Source organism: Garra rufa, chromosome 11, assembly GCF_049309525.1.
Source record: "Garra rufa chromosome 11, GarRuf1.0, whole genome shotgun sequence".
In the NCBI taxonomy this organism is placed as follows: Eukaryota; Metazoa; Chordata; class Actinopteri; order Cypriniformes; family Cyprinidae; genus Garra; species Garra rufa.
In genome coordinates this window covers 42,171,985-42,195,361 of record NC_133371.1, presented here as the reverse complement: position 1 = coordinate 42,195,361, position 23,377 = coordinate 42,171,985, and the positions used below count along the sequence as shown (strand labels likewise).

The 23,377-nt window shown below is 34.2% G+C and overlaps 1 protein-coding gene across 1 annotated transcript in view; it reads left to right on the top strand.

Moving 5' to 3' along the window:
• Window positions 1-2,851: 2,851 nt before the first annotated feature.
• Window positions 2,852-23,377, top strand: part of relt (RELT TNF receptor) — a 44,751-nt gene continuing 24,225 nt past the window's right edge. Inside the window, exons 1-5 of the mRNA XM_073850936.1 lie at window positions 2,852-2,982; window positions 18,196-18,270; window positions 19,954-20,046; window positions 21,174-21,358; window positions 21,511-21,563. Of these exons, the coding sequence (XP_073707037.1) occupies window positions 18,229-18,270; window positions 19,954-20,046; window positions 21,174-21,358; window positions 21,511-21,563 (373 nt within the window). The 5' untranslated portion in view covers window positions 2,852-2,982; window positions 18,196-18,228. The remainder of the gene's footprint in view (window positions 2,983-18,195; window positions 18,271-19,953; window positions 20,047-21,173; window positions 21,359-21,510; window positions 21,564-23,377) is intronic.

The following is a 23,377-nucleotide window of genomic DNA, read 5'->3' as shown; positions in this document are numbered from 1 at the left end:
TTCAAACTGAATGAAATACACAAGACCAATTCACGTCATCTCACAGCGAACTACTTGTGCAAGGGCACAAAGAAAGCTTTATAATGTCACGCAATGAATGTTCATCGCCTGACCCCGCAGTTCATGGTTTGTGTGAGAGATCTGCTTTTATTTTATTCTGATGTGTGATTCAGTGCAGTTGGTATATAAGAAGCCAAAGAATGATGCAGGAGCGCTCATTTAATTAAAGACTTAACACCAATTAAGCCAAAAACAAAAAACGTTGAATAAACATGTGCATCCTGTACCAGTAAGGAGGAGGAACACAATTAGGGCCATCTGGACTGGATAAGAATGAAATCATGCACCAAAAAAAAAAAAAAAATCTGTTATGATTTACTACAGTTATATTTTTAGTGTTATTACAGTATGCTAAACAAAACTGGTGCTTTTCAAAAATCGAAAGTGTTTAGAAAGTTAGAATATACTTTCATCTGCGGCTGTTCAGTTGGTTGAGATGTTTGAATCTGAAAGCTATTACAAATCATGTGTTCATTTAATCAACTGTGCAATTACATTTTAAAGGCAGGTGAATTTGCTTGTACTTTATAGTCTCGTTCCAGACTTTAATGTTTAGATCTTTAATTTAGTGCAGGCTACTCTCATCTGTAAGTACAGTTTGGGTGCGCATGATTTCAACCATCTGCTTTATTGAGATTCATTCAGAGTGAAATGATTAATTCAGAATCCAGTGATTAACTTGCTTGTTTTTTGTTTTGTTTTTTTGCTAGGCTTTACTGTTGAAATGCACCTGGAATGACAATAGTGTGAGATTGTGTTAAACTGCCCTGGCAAGTGTTTATGCTGCATGAGTGCATTCTGTGCAGAACTGGAGAGACAGTAATATGCAAAACCGAAAGAACAGAGCAACTGTTTAATTGAAACAGAAGGTGAAATGTTTGCTTTATATTTGTCCCACATGTCAGAGAAAAAAGAGAGAGTTTCCTCTGTTTCTGTTTTATTTTACTTGGGGAACATGCTAAACGAATGTCATTTCATTATCAACTCAAGTGTCTTATATACTGTAGTTCAATAAAAATTGTAAATGAATTTATTTAGCTGTTCATCAGAACACTGCAGTGAATTAGGTTCAAGCAGCTGATTAAAAGGACATTAATTGATGGACTGGAGTGGTGTGGATTGCTTGTGATGTTTTTATCAGCTGTTTGGACTCCAATTCTGACGGCACCCATTCACTGCAGAGGATCTATTGGTGAGCAAGTGATGGAATGCTCAATTTCTTTAAATCTGATGAAGAAACAAACTCATCTACAGTAGTCAACATTTGAAATGGATCAAAAAAGTTAATCAAAGTTGTTCTAAAACAAGAGTGGGTGTTGTTTTGGTTTTAGGACAGCTTTGATGAAAGGTTTTGATGATCTATTTCTTTAAAGGGGTCATCGGATGCCCATTTTCCCCAAGTTGATTTGAATCTTTAGGGTCTTAATGAGAAGTCTATAACATACTTTGGTTAAAATTACTCAATGGTAGTGTAACACTCTTTTTACCGTGTCAAAATCAGCCATTTTTAGAGTGAGCTATTCTGTTGCATGTTTCTTTAAATGCTAATGAGCTCTGATCTGAAAACATTTCAGGATTTCTCCCCATATACTGGTATATGTTGCCCCGAGTTTGAACTTCCAAAATGCAGTTTAAATGCAGCTTCAAAGGGCTCTAAACAATCCCATCCGACGAAGAAAGGTCTTATTTAGTGAAACAATCGGTTATTTTGTACAATTTATTTACTTTTTAACCTCAAATGCTCGTCATGTCTAGCTCTGCGTCAACTCTGTGTATTCTGGTTCAAGACAGTTAGGGTATGTCGAAAAACTTCCATCTTATTTTCTCCTCAAATTTCAAAATCGTCAGTCATCGCTGCAGAGTAAACATGCAAAGAGAAAATCAAACGCCCTTCACAAAATAAGGTAAAACAGCAATGTAGGACGATTTTGAAGTTAGAGAAGAAAATGAGAGGGAGGAGTTTTTCGTCATACCCTAACTGTCATAAACCGAATATACAGAGTTCACGCAAAGCCAAACAAGAGAAGCATTTGAGGTTAAAAAGTATATAAACTGTCAATGTTTTTATTCTTTAGAAAATAACCAATCGTTTCACTAGATAAGACCTTTCTTTCTCGGCTGGGGTTGTATAGGGCCCTTTTGATTTTCTCTTCACTTTGTAAACACCACATTTCGGTCAGTATACTTCTGCAGCAATGACTGACGATTTTAAAGTTTGAGGAGAAAATAAGATGGAAGTTTTTCGACCTACCCTAACTGTCTTGAACCAGAATACACAGAGTTGACGCAGAGCTAGACATGACGAGCATTTGAGGTTAAAAAGTATATAAATTGTACAAAATAACCGATTATTTCACTAAATAAGACCTTTCTTCCTCGGCTGGGATTGTTTATAGCCCTTTGAAGCTGCATTTAAACTGCCTTTTGGAAGTTCAAACTCTGAGGCACCATAGAAGTCTACTAGAAGAGAAAGGGGTGAGTAAATTATCTGTAACATTTTGTTTTTGAAGTGAACTCCTCTTTTAAACGCCTTTTAAGTGTTTAAATTGTATTCAAAGATTTTTCATGTCCACTGTATGCAGCTAATACGGTTAGATATTCAGATGAATTCAGTTTCTCTTTTTCTTTTGTAGGCTGTAATATCACTTGACACTGTTTTGGCAATGCGGTAAGGCTTCGCTGGAACAAATAGAGAGAGTCAGAGAGAGAGAGCGCGCGCGCATGCACGCGTGAGTGGGAGGGGAAGCTCATATTACACGCGCTGTGACGTGTTTCTCTCTGTTCTCTGTGAGTCGGTTCAAATGTTGGATCGTTCTGCTCATCTCTGCGGTTCTGCTTCTCTCTCCCTCTCTTTGTGTAATTATACATCACATATCTGGCGTATGATGATTATAGGACACTTATGATTTCACAGTAAAACAGGTAAGGAAAAAAACTAACTTTATTCACTATGTTAAAAGAGTTTTTGTTACAAATGGTGACAGTTGCAATGCGGATGCGGCATTTCTGCCGGTAAATTTTCAGTAACGTTAACTTATTGTGTGTCCTGTAGTGTATACTGCGTACTCAGATGAATGTGGATGTACTGTACTTCAATATATTAGAGTTTGCGATAAGAACGTTCCTCACTGGAAACAAAAGAAATGTTTTGAGTTCGTTGGTGTTTCAGTTTATTCTTGCCGCACTCTGTCTGAAGCTTTCATTCACTTCAAGGGCTGTAAAACTGTTATATATTTTCGAGGTCTGAATATTAATGGCTTTTGATGAAGTTTTCATAAAGATAAGTTCGATATTCAAACAATAATTATTAAAGTTATTACTTTTGATTATGATATCTTCTTTATAGACGCATTAAATACTATTTCAAGAGGTCTTGAAATTAGTGATTTTTATCAATAACGTTAACAAACGTTATATAATTACACTATAATGATAAACTGATGATTCAGTGTTGATTCATCTATTTTATTAATGACATATATGCATATTTGAATGTACATGTAGCATTATTTTTGACAAAATTCTATTGATTTTTTCATTTATTGATTTCTAAAATAACGTTTTAACCACTAATGTCACAAAGAGGTGAACTAAATAATGATAAATATTCTTAAAGCTATTGTAAGTGCCAAAAATAAGACTACTGTAGTCACTTTGGTCTGTGATTACCATGGTACATTGTTCTAAAGGGAATCACTGATCTGTTAAGTATTATGTATTATGTATATATTCATTATGTAGTGTTATACTTACATAAGATTACATTTACAAATGCATAAACAATTTTTGAAACCAAGTACGTTTTATTACTGCATTATGCACCAAAATGACATTGCCATTAGTACATTGTATTTTACTGCATGTTGTGAACTTACCAGCAGCATTTATTATCTCGTACCTTTCCACAAACCTGATATATGAGAGTAGAATGAGGAACAGCACTTATTGGTTTTACGAAACAAAGCTTAATACAATTATATATTGCTGTCAATTACCTCCTGTCATGGTGTCATCCACTTCAGCTCTTTAAATCATTCAGGGATCAGAGATTGCTCTGCTCTTTTCCAGTGAACTCAGTTAACTAGCAGAAAGCGGCGAGCGTGTTTAAATACGGCTCATCATGATGTGTCGCCCACTGGGCAGCTTCACACACAAACACACACACATTCTAGCTCCAGACTTTGGCACGCACTGCGCCAGCTGCGGTTTATACCAGCTGGAAACACATGTTTGTGCTGCATGCATAATTTATAGTCTGCACTATAAACAAAAATGCTGTGTTGTAAAACATAGTACAACATATAGCCTATGTGTCAGCCTGTAGGCACCAGAGCATGTTGGAAACATCTCAAAATTCCTATTTAAACATCTTTAAGTACAAGGCGCCACCCTAGTCGTTATAATTAACATCTTTTGTAAACCCTCCATGAATATTATAACGATACGCTGCATTGGCGCACAGCCTGAACTATTATAAAGCAGGATGTAATTGCCACGTCTTTGTAGTTTGACCTTTTTTTTAGTTCAGGCGCTAACAAACTGCCTAAACATGTTTTATGCTCACGTTTGAAATAAGTGTGCACTATTATTACTGTGTTCAGCATTATAAGACATACAAATGCTTTATAAAGCAGTGTGATTAAATTCATGACTCTAATACTGGCAATGTCTGACATGGGACGGGCCAGCAGACTCACTCTGACGTAGTAATATATTTGGCACATCTGATTTAAAATTTTTGACTCATCAGTATGAAGTCTGCACCGTTTTACACATACACGCTTTTTAACTTAGCTTTTAATCCGCCTTTAATTCTGATCCACCCTACTGTTTCCAAAAAGGCATTAGGCAGAATATGTAAAATACTTGGTTTAATTAAAAGCCGTTAAAGTTGCATGTGTGTTTAGAATTGATGATTTCACCAAGTTATTAGCCTTTTTTGTCTGTAGTGTTTATTAGGAAGTGTGATTCAGACTGTTTGATTCTTCTTAAAGGTGGTATAAATGCATTTACAAAGCAATTTCACCTTTATCCAGTTTGATTCCCATTTGAGAATTCATCATTCTGGTCAGACAAATTAATCTGCACAAGTGCCAGACTGTGGCAGAATGTTTCCATTTGACGAGACTTATGTTCATATGTTGGCATAGCTGTCTGTGCATTTTTCACATGCTTGCATAGTTCTGTTTAGAGTACATCTGACCATCGAGATTCTGTTAGTGTGACTCTGCTGTCCAAACAAGAACCAGTTCTGCCCGAGAGGTCTTGCTAGGTCTGTTATCTGTAATTACCCATGCTCTCTGCTTGACCCGTACTGGAGCGAGTTTTGAAGTGGGAGTTTGGTTGGCAGGAGCCATTGCGCTCTGACATTGGGCACGCTCCTCTGAAATTATGAAGCAAACGCCTGGGCAAAGTCCAAACCCTCCACGGCTGGATGCAGGAATCAATGGTTTAATTAAAGCTTTATTATTTGTCTTGGTGGACCGTTTCACCAGAAACAAACCAAATTTACTGTAGACTTTTCCCTCCCTCGCGTGCAGACATCTACCTGCGTTGGCTGGCGCGTCCGTGTTGACCTCTGCGTGGTTTGGGTGCTGTTGGCACGCCGACCGCTCTGACCTCAGATAGGCAGGGATTTGCTCTGTGTGCCTGTGGCTTCTGCTGACTCCAGTACTGTGATACATGGAGTTTTGTGACTGAACATTAAAGGTTCATTATGATATTTCTGTGAATTGAGAAATGGGGAAATTGCTGTTCTATGACACTATTTGCAAGTCTTTTGATATAAAGGTCAAGACATTAGGTTTAAATAATGATTCAGTGATTCTTTTATGGCTTTTACATTTGCCCAAATGTGAGAACTGCTCTGAGTGATTCAGTTTGGTTTGTGAACGAACTTGGTTCAGTGAGTCAGTGGGATTTTGATTTGAGAACCACTCTGAGTGATTCAGTTTGGTTTGTGAACAAATCATTCTTGGTACAGCGAGTCAGTGGGCTATTGATTATAGAACTGCACTGAGCGATTCAATCTGATTTGTAAAAAAAAAACATGGTCCTTGGGTTGTTGATTTAACCCAGTGGGTTGTTCATTTGAGAACAGCACTAAACAATTCAGTTTGGTTTATGAAAGAATTATTCTTGAAGTTCACTGAGCCAGTGAGTTGTTGATTGAAGAACCACTCTGAGTGATTCAGTTTGGTTTGTGAACACATCATTCTTGGTACAACAATTCAGTGGGCTGTTGATTCAAGAACCGCTCTGAGATTCAGTTTGGTTTGTGAATGAATCATTCTTGGTCCAAGGAGTCAGTGGGCTGTTGATTCAAGAACTGCTCTGAGTGATTCAGTTTGGTTTGTGAACGAATCATTCTTGGTCCAAAGAGTCAGTGGGTTGTTGATTCGAGAACCGCTATGAGATTCAGTTTGGTTTGTGAACGAATCATTCTTGGTCCAAGGAGTCAGTGGGTTGTTGATTCAAGAACTGCTCTGAGTGATTCAGTTTGGTTTGTGAACGAATCATTCTTGGTCCAAAGAGTCAGTGGGTTGTTGATTTGAGAACTGCTCTGAGTGATTCAGTTTGGTTTGTGAACACATCATTCTTGGTACAACAATTTAGTGGGTTGTTGATTCAAAAACTTTAGTTTGGTTTGTGAAGGAATCATTCTTGGTTCATGTAGTCATTGAAATGTTGATTCAAAACTACTATCAGTGATTTAGTTTGATTTGTGAAAGAATCATTCTTGGTTCAGTGAGCCAGTGGAATATTGATTTGAAAAACTGTTATGAGCAATTTAGTCTAATTGATGAACAAATCATGGTCCATGGGATGGTGATTCAAGAACTGCTCTGAGTGATTCAGTTTAGCTTGAGAAAGAATCGCTCTTGGTTCATTGAGTCAGTGGAATCTTGATTTAAAAACTGCTATGAGCAGTTCAGTCTGATTTGTAAAAGAATCATTCTTGCCTAAATGAGCAAGTGAGTTGTTGATTTGAGAACGATTTCTGACCAAATCAGTCTGATTTTTTAACCAATCATTCAGTTTGTGAATTAATCATTCTTGGTCCAAGGAGTCAATGAGATATTGATACAAAAACTGCTCTGAATGAATGATGATTTGTGAATGAATCATTCTTGGTCCAATGAGTCAATTAATTGTTATCTTCGAAAACTGCTCTGAGTGATTCAGTCTGGTTTGTGACCAAATCATTTTTGGTTCAATGAGTCAGTGTTTTTTTTTATCTGGGAACTGCTTTGAGCGATTTAGCCTGATTTGTGAATGAATCATTATTGGTTTAAGGACTGGACTATATAGGTTGTTGATTATTCTCAGTTTAATGAGTCAGTGGGTTGTTGACTAGAACTGATTCAGTCTATTTTGTACATCATTCCATTGTTTTGTGAACCACTTCAGCAAATTCATGACAAAGATTTGACTACTGAATCAGAATCACTAGCACATTGAAAACCATTGTGAGTCATTTTTAAAGTGTGTATTTTACTATGTTTGTTTCGCTTGAAACTAAACCCAGCATCTTGGCATCACTAGCACCATGTTGAGCTACAGGAATGTTAGTTTTTACACTAGCTGTGACCACAAAGACCAACACAAAGGGAAAACGTTACTATTCAGGATGTGATGATACAGCACTTGGGTTCAGGGTGTTATTAGAGGGCATAGGCGAACATGTGACAGGGAGTCCCCTCTCCATCAGATGCACTGCCACATGACCCAGCCTGCACCCTCCGCAAAGGCCGGCATCCATTAATTAGCACAGGGCAGCGTCGGTAATACGACATTCTTGTAGTGAAGGATAATTATGGGTTTGGAGAGCAAGACACAGCCAGTGGATTTGGGTGACCAATTCATCTAAAGGCAAAGGTTATGACCTTGCTTATTCTAGACATTTGGCTTCCTTTGAAGAATTTTGACGAGATTCTTTTGTTAACAAATAAAAATTATAATATGTTTATATATTCCATCAGAAGTGCCTCAAACTCAACTTTGGTGCTGGCATATGGGTGCATTTAACATTCCTGCTAATACAAAAGTAAAGGTGGAAATACCCCCTCAGGAACTGGAATTGTTCCACATCAAGGAAGCATTTTCCTGGTATTTAATTTCCAACCTGTTAAAATGAGCTCATCGCCCTCCGGTTCCCCCCTTGTCCTCTCGTTGTCCAATAGGCATTGCATTGTGAAAAAGAAATAACAAAGAGTACTTTTTACGAAAAGGCCATATACTTTAAAGGAATGTGCTGTTTTCAGACACTTTGTTGCATGCTATTTGCATTTAAAATAAAATTTAATATATTTTAAAATTTATATAGCAGTGAATTTAGGATTGACTTTTTAAAAGTACATCTACATGTATTTTCATAATCACTTCTATTCACAAAAATGATCATTTTCACTCAGAAATTGCTAGTAAATTTAGTAAAAAATAAAAGTGAAAGGAAAAGGAAAACGTTTAATGTTCTTAAGTAGAAAATAAAAATTAATTTTAAAATATAAAAATTAAATATTATAAATTACATATATAGTAAACAAAATTTTAATGTAATTAAAAGTAAAACTTTTACAACTTTTATATTATTACTAATATAAAACTTAAAAGTAGACACTTTACTTACATTTGATGTGCTTTTTATGGACATAAAATCACTTTTGTAAATTTCTTTTGACATGGACATCTTAATGTCTTTGACCCAAATACACCTTTTTAAATGTAAAGTGCACATTGAATACAATCAAGCACATTGTTTTTCACAAGGTTTGGCATTTTGCATTTTACAGTTACACCATTCCTCTCTTATTTGCAGATCATGCTGTGAGAATCTCAGTTGTTGGCAATGTGCAATCACTTAACATATGGATTTCATTAATATTTATTTGCCAGAATGATCTCAGCAATGTTATAGGGTGGTGAGATTCCTTCTTTGTGTGCTTAATTAGGCTGTTCGCCAAGTCAAGCATCCTTGTTTCTTTACATTCCCTTCCCATTCTCTTATTCTATTATAGATAGTGATAGATGTTTTCTGAACGTTTTGATAATCTGCAAGCAAACACTGAGTCTGTTCCCTCACAGGTGGTGATGTCAGTCTGTCAATCAAACGAGTGCAATCCTACACCACTGACGTTCTTTCTCACTGTGTCGGTTTACATTCTCAGCATCGACATGGCTACCACCAGCTTGTGTTTGCTACAATAAATAAACACTTGATGGAAAAATACAAACAGCCGAAGTACAAGTACTGAATAGAAGCTTTGATGCTACTAAAGTGCCATTATTTTGCACTAGTTGCATAATATTGGCAAAATATAGTTTTATATGCTTATATTTAAAACTATTTAAGGGTCATGGACGTATAAGGATTTTCAACAGACCAATTTTAAAATAACGAAAATAATAATATCTTTTGTAACTGTTCAAACATTAAGAATGTTGTGTACACATAAATTCATATTAAAATTTTAAAATGCGATTTTAGTTTTTTTTTTTTTATTTAGATGAATTGGTCGTAGCATTAAAAAATGTAAAAATGTTTTTTTTTTTACATTATATACCATATTTCACGAAGATTAAACATAAACCGTCTACAATTACCCAAATTGCATACAAATATATTCAAAATTATACTAAAATAAAGTATTTTATGTATATAAACCATTAATTGAATATAAAAGCACAAAAACTGCCAATCTGGGACATATATCTATAATGGAAAACACTCTGCAGTGGTCGCACCACATGATATTTCACAAAATTGGACACCAAAACAAGCTTGCTTCCCTCAAAAGGTCACTATGAAATTTATAATAAAAATAAATACTTGTAGAAATAATCTAATATTCATTGTTGTTTTTTTTTTGTTGTTTTTTTTTGGAGGTCATACCACATGATATCCAAATGTGGTATGACCTCAAATTTAAAAGAGTTAGAAAACTGCTTGATGCTTCAATAGGTCCTTGGCAAATTGGTATATGATGCAATGTCCTATATTTGAATGGATTTCAACATAAAAGTCCCAAAATGGTAGTTTCTTGATGGTCGCACCACATAATATTTCATAAAATTGAAATCATTTGACAAAGTTTGTATATTATGATGGAAATATAAATGCAAATGCTTTGCAATTTTATTAAAAATTACAAAACGTGTTGGAAATCACAATAAATAGTGCAGAAAATTAATCTGAATACATTTAGGGTAATTTCAAAGATGTTTCCACAACAAAAGTTATGGCCGGGTAGCCTAGAATCTAGACGCGCCCCTAGCGGCAGCAAATTACATTTGCTTCTAAGGGCAGTCTAGTAACTCTCCGTTCACTTGAGATTTCCAAAAATCCAAAATCGACCGGGCCAATCACGAGTCGGTGGGCGGGTTTAACATGATGACGACTAACCTGCGACCATTAGTTCCGTCAGACGTTCTCTGGTTCCGTGAATTACGCGTGAGAGATAAAGCGATGGCTGCTGCTAGCGAACAACTTTCTTTCGAATCGGCTTTGGCCGCCACTCTGAAAGACTTGGAGTTAAGCTTTTCTCTGAGAAAAGAACAAGAAACTGCACTGAGGTCGTTCTTACAAAAGAAGGATGTATTTGGAGTTGACTACTTCACCTTCTTCGTTGCTCTGATTGGTTGTAGCGCTATCCTATTGCGTGGAGAGTGAGTTTGAAAGACAACCGTTTATCCCGCCCCTCCGGTTGATCGCTGTCTATGGAGAGTGCCCAGACCCTACATTTATGTGGGTCTGGCTTGTCAGGCTAATGGCCGGGCGGTCGCACCACATGATATTTTGACACTTTGAATAACAGAAAAATTACAAATAACTAAAGTTTTTTTTTTTAAAGTTAAAGAGAGTACATACATGGGAGAGGTACTGCATATGTATGGCATCTTTTTTTAGACATTTAAACCCATTTTAACTAAAAAAAATTGGTTTAAATACTTGTAGAAATAACCTAATGTTTGCTGCGGTATTTTAGGTCATGTGATATCCAAATGGAGTTGCAAATCTGCTTGATGCTTCAATAGGTCCTTGGCAAATTGGTATATGATGCAATGTCCTATATTTGAATGGATTTCAACATAAAGGTCTCAAAATGGTAGTTTCTTGATGGTCGCACCAGATGATATGTCATAAAATGGAAATTATCGGACAAAGTTTGTTTGTATATTATAATGGAAATGCTTTGCAATTTTATACAAGATTACAAAACAGTTCTGAAATCATGCTAAATAGAGCAGAAAATTAATCTGAATAAATATAAGGTCATTTCAAAGATGTTTCCACAACAAAAGTTATGGCCGGGCGGTCGCACCACATGATAGTTTATAAAGTGGAAATCATCGGACAAAGTTTGTTTGTATATTATGATGGAAATATAAATGCAAATGCTTTGCAATTGTATATAAGATTACAAAACACGTTGGAAATCATGATAATTAGTGCAGAAAATTAATCTGAATAAATATAAGGTAATTTCAAAGATGTTTCCACAACAAAAGTTGTGGCCGGACGGTCGCACCACATGATATTTTGACACTTTGAATAACAGAAAAATTACAAATAACTAAATTTTTTTGAAAAGGGTAAGTGAGTATATGCATGATAGATATTACATATGCATGGCATGTTTTTTTTAAACATTTAAACCAATTTTTAACTGAAAAAAGCAATTGGATAAAAAATTGACCCTTAAATATAAAACAATATTGTTCTCCTAAAAAGCTTCAATGTATTTTTGACCTTCCCTGGTTTGAAGTCAACAATCAAAATTGGTCATCTTGTGTCACAACAGCTCCTCCTTCAACACTAAGTAAACAACAAACAAACCTAAATATAGACACACTCTAATACTTATGAGACATCATCATGTATTTAATGGCGAAAACAGCTATCGTTACGGTATCTATAGTGGTTATGAATAGTCAAATCTCCTGTGCATAGGGGCAGATAATAGCCATTTTGTAGGTATTTGTGCAGAACGGCGGTTGGCACCTGTTATTTAGGCATGACATCAAGGGCCTTATTTTGAACAGGCAGATGTTTCATCTCAGAGAATAATTGGTTTTCCTCTGTTTTTCTTAGCAGAAACCACAGTAGAATGATGCACATGGCCCATAATCATGTTTGTGTATCGGTTACCTCATCTTTCAATAGCAAACGGTCCAAAACAGGAACATGAGACTCTTCCAAACACGCAACAAAACACTTCATTTACCACAGCAGTTTCTTTAACAGTGTTTTAAAAGCCATTAGCAAATGCAAGGTCACTCTTACTGGGTTTCGTATAAAAATAATGACTGTTTTCACACAGGTTTCCTAAACACATTTTTTGTTTGCTATTGATCTGCTCAGTATATCACACTTGTAGATTCTTATTTTGTTCATAAGCATCATAAAATAAAGCCCAGTGCAGCTTTATGAGCAGAAACTCCCTTTTAAACCCATTGTCTGGTGAGGTTTGTATTCGGCGTCCCTCTTTGTACACTGTAAATGTTGCATAACGTTCCTCACCCCTGGTGACAGAGGGCTTGTGGTGGTCACCGGCCGCAGCACGTGGTTGGCACGTATCTTGAAACATGCAGAATATGCAACACAACTTGCTGTTAGCAGCTGAAAGCAAACGGTGGTCAGTTCATTTGAAGGAACAGAGAGACAGAGGGAGTGAAAATGAGGGTAGGAAAATGGAAAGTGTCTGGCTATTAAAATCTCAGGCTATATTTGTCAGCATCATCAGGCTGGCCAGGATTTGTAGAAAGACGACGATGTTGAACGTTCGGAGTGAGAACAGGAAGTGACACGTGGTAGTAGGCACATGTCAGTGGCAAAACATGCTGACAGGAGTTGCAAGACAAGCTCACATGGAATTCTTTAATAAGGTCAATAAGGTTGTTTTTTTGTAATACTTTAATAGCCTACTTTTTAATACTTTAAAAGTAATATTAATACTTTTCTTCAGCAAGGGTGCATTAAATTGATCAAAAATAAGGTAAGATACATGTATGAGATATATGTATTCAAATATATTAGTTAATAATTAGTTAATAATTAATTAATTAATAATGCCACACAATGATGTAAAAAAGTGTAATACTGCTTTAAATTGTTGTTATTTTTCAAAAAAAAACATTTAATTTTTTTCTGTTTAATTTAATTGCATTTTTTTTTTCTAAGCAAAAAATAAATGTTGACATTTTTCCCTAATTTACAGAAGACACCCACTAAAATGTCATTCAGTGTAACAATCTTGTCAGGCATATTTACAACAAAAATCAATTTATGACATTAAAAGAGAAATTACGTTCACACCAAATTTGCCACTATCATTTGTCAGTAAGAATTATTTACTCATTTAAAACACAATAAAATGTAATATGCTCCCTTATTCTTTTAAATATTTTAAAATGCACAAGTCAGAATAAGCATGTAAATATTGTGTTACACTGAATGACAATGTAACACTATTTCAACCAAATTTTGACTTTTTATTCTCCAAAAACGTATTTGAAACCTTAAAAGTAGACACTTTACTTGCATTTAAAGTGCTTTCTGTGGACTTGGTAAATTTCTTTTGATGTGGATATCTTAACGTCTTTCACCCACATATATTTACAATTTAAATCAAGTAACACATTACAGTTAAAATTAAAATCATGTATTTTGCATGCACTTTGTTAGTCAACACCTCAAAATACGTGCTTTAAAGCACAGCAAAAGATTTTTTGCATTACATTACATTATTACATTGGACTATTTTATATCATTATTTGACTTTCTACTATGTTAAGAAACAATGAAAGTGGCCTTTTTTATTAATCTTATATTATCTGCAAGTAGTTTTTTTAACTATACGTGAAATATTTGAAATGTGCTACAATTGCACATTTAATACTTTTTAAAACTTATAAAAAGTACTTTAAATACATTTATTTAGCAAGGATGCATTAAATTGAACAAAACTAACAGTAAAGCATTTAGTGTGACATTTTATAAACAATGACATTTTAAAATGCTGTTCTTTTGAACTTTCTAAAAATGTATGAGAAAACTTTTCAACGTTGATAACAATCAGAAATGTTTCTTGAGCAGTAAATCAGCATATTAGAATGATTTCTAGACGTGAGTAATGATGCTGAAAATTCAGCTTTGATTAAACAAATTAAAAAAAACTAATTTAAATTTTTTAAATTCGAAAATTTTACTGTAACTTTGTGCACTTTTAAAAACATTTTAAAATCTCAAAAAAATGGAATTGAACATAAAAATTCAAAATGCTCAAAAAATATATTGTGAACGATGTATAAATAATGTTTTTGTGCATTTTATAAACATAATTTAAGACCAGATGACTTTGAACAAACGTTCCATTAACGTTACTAGAAGAATGTTTGTACATAACTTTGCCAGAACATTACGTTAGCCAAAATTGTATTCTATTCTATCGATTTGGTTGATTATAAGATGTTGTGCATTCCTGTTTTGGGTTTAGCTGTATTTTGAATGGCATTTGATGCCTGTGTCTATGTATTTGCTTGTGGCTAATCAATACTTCTGAAAGCTTAAAAAGAATGTGTCAGTCTAGCGTTGGCTAGACTGTGGTTTCTAGTCTGAAGGTTTGGCTGTAGAATAGAACAATACTTTTGGATAAGTCCGGGACTTTGTCTTGTATCATGGCTCGAATCCGGTCTAAAACTCTCGGAGCGACATTTTGGCAGTGCACAAAATCCAAATCGCCATGCTCCCAAAAGTCAGCCCAGGGCAAGCCCTTCATCGCTTCCAATTTGTAACATGACAGATCTTAAAATGGATAATTCTAGGTGATTGTTTTATGTTTGTTGTTGTTTTATTTACTTTATGCCCGTTTTTCATGCGCTCCCAAAGCCACGGAATGGGAAATTGGACAGTACGGAGATAGAGCTGCAAGAACTGTAATTACTGTTCGTTGGGACTTTATTGCTTTTTAATGAAAAAGCTAAATTTAAGCAGGCATGAGGCACGTCTAACTGGCAGCCGAGCTTGAACTGTGAAGGACGAGCCATTTCTGTGTGGTGGTTTGTGGGTGGGCAACCGGGGCGGAGAAGGAGGAGGTGGGTGTTCGTTCATTCTTTGAACATTTCTTCCAAAAAGCCCTGTCATTTGTCAAAAAGACTTGGTCGCTGCCAAAATTGTAAACTCATTTGTGTTTTGCATTCATGCATTTATTTGCATGCTGAACAAGTTTAACTAGTCTTGATTTAAGACGTTCCCCACCGGATGTGGTTGTTCTCCAAACAGATTCAGACTTTTCCTTCCCTGAATAAACTGAATTAATATTTTCCAGTTTCCAAGGAGTTGTTATCATTTTCCCTGACTCTTAAGATTTTGATTGGCTAAAATTTTTGTGGGATCTTTCATCATGAGAACAAGCCAAACCTAAAATCTTTTGTGGGTGAATCTCATAAAAAAATGTTCAGGTGGCATTTTAGCCAAAAATCTGATATATGTAATAGGAATGAATTAAACCCATTAAGATATAATTTGCTTTTTATTGTGATATTTTTCTGACAAATGATCCTTACATTTTGTAAATAATTTTTACAGTTATATAGAGTTTAATACACTTTGTTCATAATAGGAATGAGTTAAACTTTTAGGCCCATTAAGACATTTTTCTGGCAAATTATCCTTAAATTATTACATAATTTTTTTTAATTATATAATAAATGCATTAAAATAAAGTCATCTTCCAGGGAATTTCTAGGTTAAAAAGACTGCATCCATTTCTCTGTCCTAAAATCTAATTGGTGTCATGTCAGGCTAAAAAACAATGATCCGGGAGCATGTCTTTCTTAGCATAATCACGTTCACCATTAGGTTAGACATGTGTAGTGTAGCTATTAAACCTTGCCATATTCATGTGCTAAAATCCCTTTCAGCAAAATGTCTTGCAGACGTACACGTGCTGTCTCAACTCAGCTGTTGTGTTTTTACTCATTCATGTTTTATATTCTTCACTTGGGTTTACTTGGAATGCAAAAAAAGCCTCTCCACCACAATGTGTAAATCAACTGTAAACTCTGATTGGAGCATTGTGGTGAAGGAGGAGGGGCTTCTCTCGGGTGGTGGGAGGAGCCGTGGTTTTGAGTGGCAGTATAAGGAATGACAGCGTTATGCAGGCAGGTACAGTGGGACAGTGAGCAGGCGTCATCATAGTGAGCAGAGCATCCTCAGCTGTTACCAGGGCAACAGAGCACAGCAGCACTCTGGGGTAAGTGTGGCCCAGTCGGCACCTGTGCGCGTTCTGTTGTCATGGCGACGAGATCAAAGCAGTGCAGGTGTCTGGTTGTCTTAAAGATTATAACTTTATTTATCTTTTCCATGTCGGCTGTGGAACTGGGTGATGAAGTGTTATATTTAGAACCGTTTTATTTTTCATAAAGTTTAAATAGGGTAATATTATATAGAGATTTGATCTATAATTTTGTCTTCTGTGTTTGAGTTTTTTTTTGTTTGTTTTTTTCAAATATAACAAATTACCAAATTAAAATAAAAATGTCTTATTTGACAGAGTAGTTTAGCTTTTCTTGTTAGTCTGTTGTGTTTTTAAAGTCTTTTCACTCTAAGGAAAGTCTGTAAAAAATAATAATGTGAAGAAATTTTCATCATAATCTTTGCACAGGTATTTTAAAATGGTGCATTGCATTGTGTTTTAGGGTAAAAGGAAATGTTTGTAAATTAATTTAATTAAAAATTACCACTACCAGTATCTTTTACTTTTACCTTTTTTTTCTTACAGTGTATATTTTATTTTTATTTATTCATTTAAGTTAATTACATTTTTTTACTCAACTTTTAGTTTTGTATATCTGACCCTGGATCACAAAACCAGTCTGTAGCAATAGCCAAAAATACATTGTATGGGTCAATTTTTTTTATGCCAAAAATCATTAGGATAGTAAAGATAGTAAAGATCATGTTCCATGAAGTTATTTTGTGCATTTTCTACCATAAATATATCAAAACTTAAATTTTGATTGGCAATATGCATTGCTAGAACTTAATTTGGATAACTTTAAAGGCAATTTTCTCAATTTTTAGATTTTTTTTGCACCCTCAGATTCCAGATTTTCAAATCGTTGTATCTCAGCCAATATTGTCCTATCCTAACAAGCTTATTTATTCAGCTTTCAGATAATGTATACATCTCAATTTAAAAAAAAAAGACCCTTATGACTAGATTTGTGGGCCAGGGTCACATATAATGTTCATTAAGTAGATCTTATGGTGTCTTCAAAACTATCTATGTATAAACTAATAAAATAAGTAAAAATTGCTCATTCAGAGCTCAGTAAAAGTCTCTAAAGTCTTGAATCTGGTGTCTGAGGGTGTCTTTCACTGAAATATTGTTCCTGCATTTCAGAAATAATGAGAAAGAATCAATAAGTAACATTGAATTAAACCTAAAATTTGGAAGTAAACAGTATTTTCTTCTAATACACTCTAATCAATAGTCTTTGTTTTACAACTTAAAAAAAACAAAACATTTTGAATATGTAGAGCAGTTAATATCAAGTCTTGAGTTCATATTAAGTCTGTGACATTTAATTTGTACCCTGAAGCTCAACCTCAACTTCAATGAGATCTCTTTTAATAAAACTCTTATTAAACTAGATGAGACATGTGAGATTATTGATCATTTTCTTTGACAAAATATGAGAATCAAGAAACTCCAGTTACAGAAGAGCTTTTTGATCAATAGCTGTGATGATTTTAACACTAATGATATACTGCACCATGTCTTCATGAACCATTTCTCTCTCTCTCTCTCTCTCTCTCTCTCTCTCTCTCTCTCTCTCTCTCTCGCTCCAGTAGATCCAGTAAGTGGTTTCTGGCCTGACTGGGCATATTTGGTCTAAAAATAGGCTAAGAAAAGCAGTGCTGCCCCAAACCACAGGCCTGCTATAGTTCAGCTGACTATTTATGTCACCCTCTAACTTATAGATCACATACAAACCCACTGTGTCCATCACAAGAGAGTCTAAGTGCTGTTTACCTGTCTCTGACATCGTGAGGTTTCGGTGGTTTCTGCTGACACTGATGATGCAATATTTGCTGCAAGTGTCATTGAGTTCTTGTCGTGTCTTTTTCAGATTACATGAGTATAGACGAATATTTTGAAGAAGATGAAGAACCACCTTTACTGCTCAGCTCCAGTCTGTCTGATCGTAAGTATCAGCCTCTTCATTAAACAGCATATCTGTGTGTACCTGTGATTCATCAGTGATTAATGAGAGGGACATTACAGTGAGGTTTCTCCCAGAACACTGTGTCTCTTCTCACACTTCTCTGAATGTTCCTTTCATCCCTGCACAGAGAATCTGCAATGTAGCCACTAAAGTAACATCTCATTCTGTACTACAGACAGTGTACTATTAATAGATATGACGTACTATACTACTTTTAGGGGAGACACAAGAGGCAAACACATTGTTTTTATTATATTTATTACAATTTATCTATTTGTTTCTGTAGATTTTAAGTAAAATACAAAATGCACTGAGCTAGAAATCCCCACTTTAATAGCTTTTTTTATACACTTACATATACAGTTCAGGTCAAAAGTTTACACCCCCCTTCAGAATCTGCAAAATGGTCATTATTTTAGCAAAATAAGAGGGATCCTACAAAATGCATGTTATTGCTTGTTTAGTAATAAGATATTTCACATAAAAGATGTTTACATATAGTCCACAAGAGAAAATAATAGTTGAATTTATAGAAATTACCCTGTTCAAAAGTTTGCATCCCCTTGATACTGTGTTGTTACCTGAATGATCCACAGCTGTGTTTTTTTTTTTTTGTTTAGTGATAGTTGTTCATGAGTCCCTTATTTGTGACCCTGGACCACAAAACCAGTCTTAAGTCGCTGGGGTATGTTTGTAGCAATAGCCAAAAATACATTGCATGGGTCAAAATTATTGATTTTTCTTTTATGCCAAAAATCATTAGGAAATTAAGTAAAGATCATGTTCCATGAAGATTTTTTGTAAAATTCCTACTGTAAATGTATCAAAATGTAATTTTTGATTAGTAATATGCATTGTTAAGAACTTAATTTGGACAACTTTAAAGGTGATTTTCTCAGGATTTTGATATTTTTGCACCCTCAGATTCCAGATTTTCAAATAGATGTATCTCGGCCAAATATTGTCCTATCCTAACAAACCATACATCAATAGAAAGCTTATTTACTGAGCTTTCATATTCTATATACATCTCAGTTTTGTAAAATTTAACCTTATGACTGGTTTTGTGGTCCAGGGTCACATTTGTCCTGAACAGTTAAACTGCCTGCTGTTATTCAGAAAAATCCTTCAGGTCCCACAAATTCTTTGGTTTTCCAGCATTTTTGTGTATTTTGAACCCTTTCCAACAATGACTGTATGATTTTGAGATCCATCTTTTTACACTGAGGACAACTGAGGGACTCATATGCAACTATTACAGAAGGTTTAAACACTCACTTATTTTGTATGATCCCTTTTATTTTGATAAAATGTTTAACATTTTGCAGATTCTGAAAGGGGGATGTAAACTTCTGACCTCAACTGGATATATTACAGTATATCTATAGACTGAAGGTTTTACATAGATTTTACACATATCAACTTACTGATTTATATATTTATACCACTTAATTCATAAATGGTAACAAGATAATTTAAACAATTTTACGAAACAATTGTATGTCTTAATGTACTGTGATTAAAAAAGTTATCTGTTTCCTCTTAAACTACACTTTACTAATATGTATACAGCCGTTAGCTCCGGTTCGATTTAAACGCAGACAGGTGTGTTTGTGTGTTTTTAACACTGTTTTGGTGTCATCACATTGTGTGTCTATGTAGCTGCTGGAGTTATGGGGGACATTAGCGACGCAGTGTCGGTGGGAGGATGGGTGTGTGTGTCCGCTCTGTCCAGCCGGACAAGAGCCCACAACGGTGAGAGATAACACCAGCAAAACACACTCCACAAAACATGTCCTTGTTCCAGTGCATCCTACATTATGATCTCTGTCCAGAGAATTGCATTTTAGGTACATGTCAGCAAAAACATACCAGATACTAGTGCATTTATACACATTGAAGAACTGACTATGGTGTTTTTTTATCATCTAAACAAGCCCAACCTAAAAAGTTTTGTGAGTATGTCTTATGAAAACATGTTCAGAGAACATTCCACTCAAAAAAAATAAATGAATACATTTCAATAAATAATAAATTAAAATGTTTATTTATATAAAATATATGCAATTTTTAAATATTATATACTATATATTGTGTAAAATCTGTAAAAAATTACAAATAATATATTTGTTTTGTATAAATGAAATTAAATGCATTTTAAAGCCCATTGAGTTTTTGTTTTTACATTGTGACATTATTTTCATTACAATCAAGTACATATTCCCCATAAAGTTTCATTACTTTAATATAAAATGTATTTGTAATTGTTTTATTTTTTATTTTTATAGTTATTTTTAAATCGTTCTTAAGAGTAAAGCTTATTTTCTCATTTTTAGTAATATATTTATATCGTTTCATTTGTGACCCTGCACCACAAAACTAGTCGTAAGTAGCATGGGTATATTTGCAGCAATAGCCAAAAATACATTATATGGGTCAAAATTATTGATTTATGCCAAATATCATTAGGATCTTAAGTAAAAATCATGTTCTTTGAAGAAATGGTAAATTTCCTACTGTAAATATATCAAAACTTAATTTTTGATTAGTAATATGCATTGCTAAGAACGTTTTTCTCAACATTTTCTCAATATTTTGATTTTTTTGCATCCTTTAGATTTTCAAATATTAGTTTCTCTTGTCCTAACAAACCATACATCAATGGAAAGTGTATTTATTCAGCTTTCAGATGATGTATAAATCTCAATTTAAAAAAATTGACCCTTATGACTGGTTTTGTGGTCCAGGGTCACATTTATTGATCTTATCTAAAACACATTTCAGTGCATAATGTGTCACCTTGCTATGAGAGATGTAACAGTTTGTTCTTTCACACAATTTGTGGTTGTGTCATCTTACTGGTGTTTATTTGTTTCTTTAAGGCTTGCGGGAAAGTTGCGGCTCCTGGTGAGACCGGAATGTGCCGGACTTGCCCAGCAGGCACCTTCTCTGATAGCAATGACACAAAGCCGTGCCGCCCACAAATCTCCTGCAGGGCACTGAACCGATGGATCTTAACCGCACCGACCTCAAACTCTGATGCTGTGTGTGGAGGATGTCTTCCTGGGTAAAGAACAAAAAATATTTAGTCACCGTCTACATTATTGCATCACTTTGGTTTTTACAGCAGATGTGTTTTCCTAGTCTCGCAAACTTTCCAAATCTGAATGAAATGGAAAACATAGAAGGGGTGTATTTATAAACTGAAATGTTTTTCAGGTTTCACCCTGCTGCTACATGGAAGTCCTCCACCCTCCACGCCTGCGTCAGGAGTAAGTGTTTAGCATTTAATACATCAGTGTTGTATGATAGTTACAAAGCAAACCTGGAAATAAAGACCACACCTATCGGATTCAATTTACTCTTCACAAACAAAACAAAGTACATAGAAGAAATATGTTCAATAAATATTTGCATTTAACAATATGAACAGAAAAATAAACCATTCTTCTGCAAGATAATATGTGACCCTGGACCACAATATATAATAGTAGCCATAGCCAAAAATACATTGTATGGGTCAAAATTATCGATTTTCCTTTTATGCCAAAATCATTAGGATATTAATCAAAGATCATGTTCCATGAAGATATTTTGTACATTTCCTACCGTAAATATATCAAAACTTAATTTTTGATTAGTAATATGCATTACTAAGAACTTCATTTGAACAACTTTAAAGGCGATTTTCTCAATATTTAGATTTTTTTGCACCCTCAGATTACAGATTTCCAAATAGTTGTATAGCCAAATTTTGTCCTTTCTTAACAAACCATACATCAATGAAAAGCTTATTTATTATGCTATTATGCTTATGACTGGTTTTGTGGTCCAGGATCACATATGGTATAAGTGTAGGTAAAAAAATGCGACTCATCCAACAGTCAAAATGTAAAAATTTTAAAATGTAAAAATGTAAAAATTAAAAAATTTAATTATATTCCCATTTTTTTAATATTCACAATTATTCTTTATAGTAAATATTAGTCGATTCTCATTACTGCTAAGTTATTTTTTAACAGCATAAATTTCCTAAACGTTACTTTTAAGCAGACACACATATACAATACCACTCAAAAGTTTGGGATTCTGACTTTTTTTTAAATAAGTCTCTTATGCTCATCAAGGCTGCATTTATTTGATCAAAAATATAGAAAAAAAACAGTAATATTGTAAAATGTTATTACAATGTAAAACAATGTTTTTTTTATATATATACTTTAAAACTATTTTACTATTTTTCCTGTGATGCAAAGCTGAATTTTCATCAGCTGTTACCCCAGTCTTAAGTGTCACATGATCCTTCAGAAATCATTCTAATATGCTGATTTATTATTAGAATTATCAATGTTGAAAACAGTTGTGCTGCCAAATATTTTTTCAGGATTCTTTGATGAAAAACAAGTTAAAAAAAACAGCATTTATTCAAAATATAAATCTTTTCTAACAGTGTAAATCCATGCTACACTTTTTATTATTTAACACATCCTTGGTGAATAAAAGTATTAATTTCTTTCAAAAGAATTTACCAACCCCAAACTTTTGAACAGTAGAGTGTATGTTGTTAGAAAATCTTTCTATTTTAAATAAATGCTGTTCTTTTTACCCTTTTATTGATCAAAGAATCCTGAAAAAAAGATTACAGATTCCAAAATGCACTGATAATAAATCAGCATATTAGAATGATTTTTGAAGGATCATGTGACACTGAAGACTGAAGTATGATTCTGAAAATTCAACTTTAGTTACAGATATAAATTACATTTTAATGTATATTAATATAGAAAAACATAGTTTTACATCGTAATAATATTTCACAATATTACATATTTTTTCTGTATTTTTAATCAAATGAACAGCCTTCACTTCTTTAAAAAACATTCAAAATCTTACTGATCCTAAACTTTTGAGTGGTAGTGTGCATATATAAACAACCATTTTAATGGGTTCATTTAAGAGATTTCTCTTCTAAGAGACAATAAAAACAACTTTGTGTGTCAAAGCCACTCCTTTACTGAAAAAATATTAACTTGATTTTCAATTAAAGTCAAAGAATTTGTAACATTTCTGACAAGCCAAGTAACAT